The 10,887-nt window shown below is 42.7% G+C and overlaps 1 protein-coding gene across 1 annotated transcript; it reads right to left on the bottom strand.

Moving 5' to 3' along the window:
- Window positions 1-404: 404 nt before the first annotated feature.
- LOC124002788 (zinc finger protein 239-like) lies at window positions 405-1,771 on the bottom strand. Its single transcript, XM_046310523.1, has 2 exons — window positions 1,727-1,771; window positions 405-1,523 (listed from the first exon to the last, which is right to left on the bottom strand). The coding sequence occupies exons 1-2, from the start codon at window positions 1,746-1,748 to the stop codon at window positions 748-750; spliced, it is 798 nt and encodes a 265-aa protein (XP_046166479.1). The 5' UTR covers window positions 1,749-1,771; the 3' UTR covers window positions 405-747.
- Window positions 1,772-10,887: the final 9,116 nt, after the last annotated feature.

Here is a 10,887-nt window from a genome sequence, read left to right as displayed (position 1 = left end):
CACAATGACAACACAATACCCCGTAATGACAAAAACAAAATATATATTATTTTTTCTCCAAAATTGTTGCAAATTAAAAATAAAAAAAAATAAAAAACTGACATCACATTTACATAAGTATTCAGACCCTTTAATCAGTACTTTGTTGAAGCACCTTTGGCAGTGATTACAGCTTTGGGTTTTCTTGGGTATGACGCCAACCTGTATTTGGAGAATTTCCCACATTCTTATCTGCAGATCCTCTCATGCTCTGTCAGGTTTGATGGGGTGCGTCGCTGCACAGCAATTTTCAGGTCTCGCCAGGGATGTTGATTGGGTTCAAGTCCGGTCTCTGGCTGGGCCACTCAAGGACATTCAGAGACTTGTCCCGAAGCCACTTCTTGGTGGAGTGCTGCAGAGATGGTTGTCCTTCTAGAAGGTTCTCCCATCTCCACAAAGAAACTGTGGAGCTCTGTCAGAGTGACCATTGCGTTCTTGGTCACCGCCCTGACCAAGGTCCTTCTCCCCCGGGGTCTGAATACTTTCCCGAATAGACTGCAGATACCCCACCAGACACACCACTGAGTTTCATCACGGTACCAAAACCGTGAAAAATGGCGATCCAAAATCCTGTAGCTAATGGGGATCCTAATAAACTAAAAACTCACAGCAGACCACACATCTGTAATGTCTCTCTCCAGTGTGTGTTCGCTGATGCATCTTCAACTGTGAGTTTGTGTGCAACCCAGGCGAGATGATTGAATCCCCTCATTGATCAAAGCTTCTGTAAGATTTCTCTCCCGCGTGTGTTCTCTTGTGCCTTGTCAGTTGTACCGTTTGACGGAAACTCTTTCCACATAGAGCACAAACAAAAGGTTTCTCTCCTGTGTGAATTCTCTGGTGTATAGTCAGTGTTCCTAAGGTAGTGAAACTCTTCCCACATTGATCACAGACATATGGTTTCTCTCCTGTATGCGTCCGTCTGTGTTCAGTCAGGGAACCAGCTTCGGCAAAACTCTTCTCACATTGATCACAGTTATATGGTTTCTCTCCCGTGTGTGTTCGCTTGTGTATAGTCAGTTGTCCTGACTGACGAAAACTCTTTTCACATACAGCGCAGACATATGGTTTCTCTCCTGTGTGTATTCTCTGGTGTATAGTCAGTGCTCCTAAGGTAGTGAAACCCTTCCCACATTGATCACAGACATAAGATTTCCTTCCTGTGTGTGTTCGCTTGTGTTCAGTCCTGGTATCAGCTCGAGCAAAACTCTTCCCACATTGATCACAGCGATAAGATTTCTCTCCAGTGTGTGTTAGCTTGTGTTTCGTCAGTTGCCCTGGCTGACGAAAACTCTTCCCACATTGATCACAGCCATATGGTTTCTCTCCTGTGTGTATTCTCTGGTGTCTTTTTAAGTCTCCTAAATGTGGGAAACTTTTCTCACATACATCACAGCTGTAAGGTCGCTGGATCACTTTCAACCCTGGAGCCTTCCCAGATGATAAGGCTCTCCCACTGAGCGAGCGACCATTAGGGTTGTCCCCTGTGAAACAAAGACGTGAAGTTAAGGTTCCTCACATGCACCAAAGTACTTAACAATGACCTAGTGTTGAAGTATGTTCCCCATCCAACACAGATGAGCTGCTATACAACACTCAATAGTTACATTTAGCAAATATGGGTCAATTAATAAATATTGACCAATCAATGAACTGTTACAAAATCAGATTGTAGTCTAATACACACCATTGTTCCTACTTGATGACATCGAATCTGAATCTCCATCATTGTCCTCCATGTTCCATTCTTCGTCGCAGTTTGTAGCTCCATCATCATCATCATCATCATCAGACTGGCTGGGACTCATGGGCGCCACGCTAGATTCTTCCTGTATTTTTCTGATGTCATCTTTCAGTCGGAGTAACCAAGATATTCCCTGCTCCTCCGATTTGACTGAATCTGCATTTTCCCACATTTCCTCCATGATTTTACGTCGCAACGAGCGATGGTTCTTTCCTTTAACTTGGGAGCCATCTATTCCACAGCGTTCACACAGGTGTCGTAAATTATCCTCCGTTAGAGGGTGTAAACTCTGTTCGATTTCTTCCAGCAATGTTTCCTTCTCTCCACTCATGTTGTCCTGCTGGTGGGAACAACAACAATGCAGTCAATGGCAAGACAGCAGGAAGTCCATACACTTTAGATGACCTGTAGAAGAAGAAGAGAGCAGGAAGTCCATACACTTTAGATGACCTGTAGAAGAAGAAGAGAGCAGGAAGTCCATACACTTTAGATGACCTGTAGAAGAAGAAGAGAGCAGGAAGTCCATACACTTTAGATGACCTGTAGAAGAAGAAGAGAGCAGGAAGTCCATACACTTTAGATGACCTGTAGAAGAAGAAGAGAGCAGGAAGTCCATACACTTTAGATGACCTGTAGAAGAAGAAGAGAGCAGGAAGTCCATACACTTTAGATGACCTGTAGAAGAAGAGAGCAGGAAGTCCATACACTTTAGATGACCTGTAGAAGAAGAAGAGAGCAGGAAGTCCATACACTTTAGATGACCTGTAGAAGACAGCAGGAAGTCCATACACTTTAGATGACCTGTAGAAGACAGCAGGAAGTCCATACACTTTAGATGACCTGAAGAAGAAGAAGAGAGCAGGAAGTCCATACACTATAGATGACCTGTAGAAGACAGCAGGAAGTCCATACACTTTAGATGACCTGTAGAAGACAGCAGGAAGTCCATACACTTTAGATGACCTGTAGAAGAAGAAGAGAGCAGGAAGTCCATACACTTTAGATGACCTGTAGAAGACAGCAGGAAGTCCATACACTTTAGATGACCTGTAGAAGACAGCAGGAAGTCCATACACTTTAGATGACCTGTAGAAGAAGAAGAGAGCAGGAAGTCCATACACTTTAGATGACCTGTAGAAGACAGCAGGAAGTCCATACACTTTAGATGACCTGTAGAAGACAGCAGGAAGTCCATACACTTTAGATGACCTGAAGAAGAAGAAGAAGAGAGCAGGAAGTCCATACACTTTAGATGACCTGTAGAAGAAGAAGAGAGCAGGAAGTCCATACACTTTAGATGACCTGTAGAAGACAGCAGGAAGTCCATACACTTTAGATGACCTGTAGAAGACAGCAGGAAGTCCATACACTTTAGATGACCTGTAGAAGAAGAAGAGAGCAGGAAGTCCATACACTTTAGATGACCTGTAGAAGACAGCAGGAAGTCCATACACTTTAGATGACCTGTAGAAGACAGCAGGAAGTCCATACACTTTAGATGACCTGAAGAAGAAGAAGAAGAGAGCAGGAAGTCCATACACTTTAGATGACCTGTAGAAGAAGAAGAGAGCAGGAAGTCCATACACTTTAGATGACCTGTAGAAGACAGCAGGAAGTCCATACACTTTAGATGACCTGTAGAAGACAGCAGGAAGTCCATACACTTTAGATGACCTGAAGAAGAAGAAGAGAGCAGGAAGTCCATACACTATAGATGACCTGTAGAAGACAGCAGGAAGTCCATACACTTTAGATGACCTGTAGAAGACAGCAGGAAGTCCATACACTTTAGATGACCTGTAGAAGACAGCAGGAAGTCCATACACTTTAGATGACCTGTAGAAGACAGCAGGAAGTCCATACACTTTAGATGACCTGTAGAAGACAGCAGGAAGTCCATACACTTTAGATGACCTGTAGAAGACAGCAGGAAGTCCATACACTTTAGATGACCTGTAGAAGACAGCAGGAAGTCCAGTTGATAAATGGCTACTACAGGTCATCCATCAACAGGTGTGGAAATATTCCCAAGTTCGTTGTGGTCGTTTTTTTTTAGAAGACAATTGTCCCATTTTCATTGATTTCGATGTGAGTGATTAATATGCTCGCTATTTATTACAGTAGAACAAACTAATCCATTTCAGTCTGGAGTGACAGCTTGGTAAATATTGGTGCGTGAGCAGTTTGTAAAAGGTAGTATTTTAGCAAAATACAAGTAATCTGAACAAGTGTGTGTGTGTGTGTGTGTGTGTGTGTGTGTGTGTGTGTGTGTGTGTGTGTGTGTGTGTGTGTGTGTGTGTGTGTGTGTGTGTGTGTGTGCGTGTGTGTGTGGTGTGTGTGGTGTGTGTGTGTGTGTGTGTGTGTGTGTAGAGGAATTTGTATATCTTGGTCTTCAACAACATCACAAATTATTTCAGCATATTGATGAATTTGGACATTTAAAACCTCTGATTAATGATTAATTAACGAGACATTAATACAGGTAACGAGTGGAGGACAGAGAAGCCTCTTAAAGAAGAAGTTACAGGTCTGTGAGAGCCAGAAATCTTGCTTGTTTGTAGGTGACCAAATACTTATTTTCCACCATAATTTGCAAATAAATTCATTAAAAATCCTACAATGTGATTTTTCTGGATTTTTTTCTAATTTTGTCTGTCATAGTTGAAATGTACCTATGATGAAAATTACAGGCCTCTCATCTTTTTAAGTGGGCGAACTTGCACAATTGGTGGCTGACTAAATACTTTTTTGCCCCACTGTATGTGTTATTTCATAGTTTTGATGACTTCACTATTATTCTATAATGTAGAAAATAGTCCAAATAAAGAAAAACCCTGGAATGGGTAGGTGTGTCCAAACATTAGACTGATACTGTATGTAGATTGATTTTCTTCTTTTCTTTAAAACAACAAAACACAGACAATACCAATGGCCGCACACATCAGAGGGTGTTCTGGTCAGAGGGTATTCGTGCCCCCACTTGCCCAGAGACATCGACAAGGCCCCGCCCAGGCCCAAAGGGATTTTTCAAGGGCGGGACTTGGTACGCCCAGGCGGGCATGGAAGTGAGCGCACCCATAACTACCAGGACCAGCAGACACACCACTCACCGCATGAATCTACCAGGACCAGCAGACACAGCATGAATCTACCAGGACCAGCAGACACAGCATGAATCTACCAGGACCAGCAGACACAGCATGAATCTACCAGGACCAGCAGACACAGCATGAATCTACCAGGACCAGCAGACACAGCATGAATCTACCAGGACCAGCAGACATGCAGCATGAATCTACCAGGACCAGCAGACATGCAGCATGAATCTACCAGGACCAGCAGACACAGCATGAATCTACCAGGCCCAGCAGACACAGCATGAATCTACCAGGACCAACACACACCTCATGAATCTACCAGGACCAGCAGACACACAGCATGAATCTACCAGGACCAGCACACACCTCATGAATCTACCAGGACCAGCAGACACACAGCATGAAACAAAAACACAAAACATATATAGCTAAATGTAAAACATACAATAATCACATTCCTACCCTCACCCCTGATTGGAGGACCTCAAACTTTTATACTGTACATTGGCGTATATAATTTTTCCAACACGCATCAATTCCACCCTTCAGACAGCATCAGGTCAACCTCAATCTTTCCCAGTAAATCATCATTCTACCATTTCTTCTCACAATTACATCCCTCCCATTCCCCCATGGTGTCTCACTAGGGACTTGAACCCCGCCGTCTGCAATATTTCTGACCACGTCCCCAAAAATAAACATTTAACCCAAAGAGCACAATGATATTTCCTGTTGAGTGACCATGGTCCTTCAAGTCACCCAGCAATATAGTGTGCAGGTCCGACCACACCCCGATATTAATCCTGAACCTGACTCCAGAAATTGGACAGTAGGGCTGGGCGATATCACATTTATTTGATTAATTTGAATGTATGTTTTTGCAAAAAAAATCCAAATGCCTGTATTGCAGAATACATTTTTTGTTGTATTTTGTTTGTTTTTTATTGCGGGTTTATGTCCACTTGCTCGCATGTTGTCTTTTTGGTCTCCTTTGCTCCTTCTGTGCTGTGTGCACTTTCCCCATTTTACATCAGATATCTGTATATGACGACGAAATGCTCATGTCTCCTCCCTAACAACAGGAGTTGTCGTCCCAAAGTGAAGGCAGGTGACAAGTTTAGGTTCAAACTAAAATTTTGGCGAGAGTGAAACCTCTCTCTCTCTCTCTCTCTCTCTCTGCCTCTTTTCTCCCAAGTCCCTACCACTCACAACAAAGATGAGAGATCACTTCTTCGTCACTGACAAGCAGTTTCAACCCGCTATTTGCATTTGAGGTTTGGTCTAACACTCGGTCTTATGGACCCTGAAACACATGGAGACATTATTTAACTGTAATAGAGAAGTTAACCTCTCTAACCAATCCCTGTCTATGTTTCAACTCCTCACATTTCAAACAGAGCACACACACACACACACACACACACACACACACACACACACACACACACACACACACACACACGACACAAGCAGAGCAGACACCACTCAAACAGATGCTAAATGAATGCTCATTTTGTGGCGAGCGCATTACAGTACCACGTACCACTAGCAGCATTTTAGTCAAATAAAGACTGTTATACTGGCTGTTTAGTCTGTGTTTTATAAAATGTGCAATAAGCATTATAAACAATTATATAAGGAACTGGCTAATCGTTCTCATTCTGAGAAATAAGGTACTTGATGTCAACATGTGAACGAAGTGGACAGGTTGGCCAGGCCACTTGATGTCAACATGTGAACAAAGTGGACAGGTTAGCCAGGTCACTTGATTTCAACATGTGAACATTGTGGACAGGCTAGCCAGGCCACTTGATTTCAACATGTGAACATTGTGGACAGGCTAGCCAGGCCACTTGATTTCAACATGTGAACATTGTGGACAGGCTAGCCAGGCCACTTGATTTCAACATGTGAACATTGTGGACAGGCTAGCCAGGCCACTAGCCTGCTGTTCAAACAGCTGGAGGCGGACAGAAATGTGTGGTTTTTTTTTATAACAATTCAACTGTTCTGCCTTCTTAACTAGCAAATAGATTCTAAACTTGAAATATAAAATATGAGCTGGCTACTCACTAGCACGTGGGCTTGTGCTGGAGAGATTGTTTATGAGACCAGGCACGCGGGCTTGTGCTGGAGAGATTGTTTATGAGACCAGGCACGCGGGCTTGTGCTGGAGAGATTGTTTATGAGACCAGGGTTAAATGTCCTATAATGACTGCTACATTGTTAGTGAATGTGCATCATGCATGGTTCTGGTTAAAGCTGGAACTAAAAGGGCATTTGTACAGACAGACCTGAAAGCCAGATCAGTGACAGCATTAAAATAAAAAGCATGTACAACTATTTTTGATTGAATTATTAGTGGGGTCTTATGGTTGTGGAAGGCAAATAATCAGCCTTGGTATAATTTCACAAGCTCTGAATCCATTAGATTATTGCTGCCCGTTTTTAAAAAACGAAGTGTATTTTACCTTGAAAATTGTACAACAAAGTTTATTTAGAGAAAAACATATTTTTTAAATATCAAGATATATCGTGAATCGCCAATAAATTTGAACATAAACAGAGACATGCTATTGAGCCATACTGCCCAGCCCTAAAGGACAGTACCAGAGAGACATGCTATTGAGCCATACTGCCCAGCCCTAAAGGACAGTACCAGAGAGACATGCTATTGAGCCATATCACCCAGCCCTACAGGACAGTACCAGAGAGACATGCTATTGAGCCATATCACCCAGCCCTACAGGACAGTACCAGAGAGACATGCTATTGAGCCATATCACCCAGCCCTACAGGACAGTACCAGAGAGACATTCTATTGAGCCATACTGCCCAGACCTACAGGACAGTACCAGAGAGACATACTATTGAGCCATACTGCCCAGCCCTACAGGACAGTACCAGAGAGACATGCTATTGAGCCATACTGCCCAGCCCTACAGGACAGTACCAGAGAGACATGCTATTGAGCCATACTGCCCAGCCCTAAAGGACAGTACCAGAGAGACATGCTATTGAGCCATACTGCCCAGCCCTAAAGGACAGTACCAGAGAGACATGCTATTGATTCTGCACCGGTCTGTCTGTTCAATACCCAATATATACTGAGCATTATTTTATATAATAGCTTAAATTTAAAAATACAAATTGATGCATCTGTTGTTTTGTATAACAGCTCAAACCCGTTGCCATGGTACTGGGACATCGAAGATCCGTTTTATGTCGCTTCGTTGTCAACCCTCTTGACTGTAAGCGAAACTGATACATTTTACGATTTATAAGGAGTCATTTTAAGTCATTGATGATTCTTAATTGTTGGCAGACAAACTAATTCATTATTTTCGCAAAATATTTAGCTGGTCGGTGTTTCTCCAGGGTGCTGTTGGAGAGATGCACCGCTATGGCGTTCCATCAACTTCCGGTCAAAAAATAATCTGCATAAATCATGTAGCCTACGGTAGGCTACATCATCTATGACAATGTCGTGAAACAGACACTTTTTACATCATACAAGCACACTTCTCCGATCAGATAGACTAAACAAAATTAAGGCCATAAAAAAAGCTATTCGATGTGAATGACATGTTAACAAATATTACATCCTAAAAAATAAAATAAAAATCAGGCTACCCACACTTGCTGTCCAGGAGTTTCACCCTGCGGGCTAAATCATGATAATCAGTGATTACAAGTTTATATTCCTTAATGGTTTTTGACTAACTGATCATAGCAACAACAACAAAAATACAATACTTCAGCATTTCCTGCTGTGCAAATACATTGACTCATTGCAAATAGGCTCACTGATCAAGTTGGGTAGCTGATATTCAGAGCTTAAACAGCCAAAATGATTAGTCACAGGAATCAAGACTAATAACACAATGCAAATGTCTGTTTTTACAACCGGTACCACGCAGACACTGGCTACACTATTCTAGTTGTGTAGGGCGGATGTTTTGTTGTTGTCTCGTCTCGGGCGGAAGAACGGCCAGGACCGGGCCTGCACTGCCGTGTTTGTTCACGAACCACTAAACTGGAATTATTGACGATATCGTCATATCTAGACTGTCAACATTAGTCGTTCTTAAATGCACAAAAATAGTATTCCACCTACAGCTGTTGTTGAACATAAGCTAGCTATTTAACTCACCAAATCCCTTGTAGTAAAGACAGCTAGCTAGCAAGCTAACGTAGCTAGCAAGTCCCTGTCCTCCCTTTTTTCCCACGTGGAAAATGAAGTAGCTAGCCAGCTTTATCTCATCAGTTTTGGCTAAGGATCCTTTAGGACTTTCAAACAAAGTTGTCCTGTGGCTGTTGCATTTCGGAGATTAAAAATAGGATATATTTATAGCTGGCTCCAAGCACGAACGTTTCAGCTACTATCTTGCAAGGTAGCAACTTCCGCTTTGACTGGCATTGTAGTTCTTCTTCTACGGTATTTTTGCGGTCCGCAAACAAGTGTTGGGTGCATTCCGCCGCCACCTCCTGTACAAGTGGTAAACGATAGAAGAAGGGAAAAAAACTCAATTGTTGGAAATAAACATTAAAAACCTATCCTACTCCGTCTGTCAAGGTCCAACTCAAGTCACATCCTGACTACGGCTCAGTGGCCTGTGAGGACAGAACATTCTGCGACAGGATTTCTTGCAAGGCCTCGGCTGTAAACTCAGTCACAAAAGAGCGTCCTGTATGCACTAAACAATTACTAAAATATTCTCTGATTTCTTCTTTGTTACATGCTGCGTAGTTTATGACGAGGCACTAAATGCAACAAAGACCAACTTTTTGACGAGCAATATATCAGGATTCCTTGGTTGCCGAGAAACATTCACTGGCGCAAGGCTCTATTACCATGGCGTCTCCAATTTGTAAGTCGCTCTGGATAAGAGCGTCTGCTAAATGACTTAAATGTAATGTATGAAATTCAACGCCACTCGCCCCTTCCACTCTTCTCACCGCCTCCAGATAGGAGACACACTGGACATCCCTCACTCTTGCCACCTCTGTCTCCTTCCCCTAACTGGACAATCCGGGAAATGAAGGCGCATGTTCGCCACTTACAGTTGCAGCATAACCTCAGTTGGCACACGATATTATTCCGGTCTGCATACACTTGACACGTGACCAAATATTTTTTTTGCATTTATGACACTAGAAGGGTTTGTGCACAAAAGCTCTTAGACGATATTTCACTAATCTCAACTTTACATGAGAAGGGAGAGACTTTTCATCGAAGAACAGTAGTATGGACGATGTGAATTTCCTTACTCCATCCACCATACCCGTCAGTTGAAATGCACCAATCACTTCACCGACTTCCTCGGCAGGGTAGCCTAGTGGTTAGAGCTTTGGACTAGTAACCGGAAAGGTTGCAAAAACGAATCTCCGAGCTGACAAGGTAAAAATCTGTCGTTCTGCCCCTGAACAAGGCAGTTAACCCACTGTTCCTAGGCCGTCATTGAAAATAAGAATTTGTTCTTAACTGACTTGCCTGGTTAAATAAAAATATATAATCTGCATACGCCACCCTAGAGATAACCCTCCTTGACCGGCGCCCTGCTTTGGAAATCTGTGAACATTACATTCCAATGTCTTTTTGAGGCGCAAAGCTCCTTCTGCCCCAGTGGACACACCCAAAACATATACATATATCTATCTCTCTCAACGGGGTGATTCACATAGGAAATGTACAAGTATAAAATGCATTAATAATATTAGGTGTGGTACCAAGACTGAACGCAACTCAATGATTTTAATGAACCAATGTTTCTGTACACAGTGAATTTGGAGGGGGGTGTTAATATTTAAACAATTAAAACCAAATTCAGAATCTGTAGAACTGGATTCAAGCACAGATGTGGGAAAAGAGGTCACTGGAACGCAGGACGCTGTGAGACGTCGTTGGCTCACATTCAACAAATCTGATCCAACCAAGTGGATGTATTCGTCCAATCCGTTGTGTGATTTATGTGATGTAAAAGGCCCACAAAGTGGTTTCGAAAT

The sequence above is a fragment of the Oncorhynchus gorbuscha genome, linkage group LG18, assembly GCF_021184085.1.
Source record: "Oncorhynchus gorbuscha isolate QuinsamMale2020 ecotype Even-year linkage group LG18, OgorEven_v1.0, whole genome shotgun sequence".
Classification (NCBI taxonomy): Eukaryota; Metazoa; Chordata; class Actinopteri; order Salmoniformes; family Salmonidae; genus Oncorhynchus; species Oncorhynchus gorbuscha.
The sequence above is the reverse complement of the archived record's forward strand: the minus strand, read 5'-3'. Positions and strand labels throughout refer to the sequence as shown.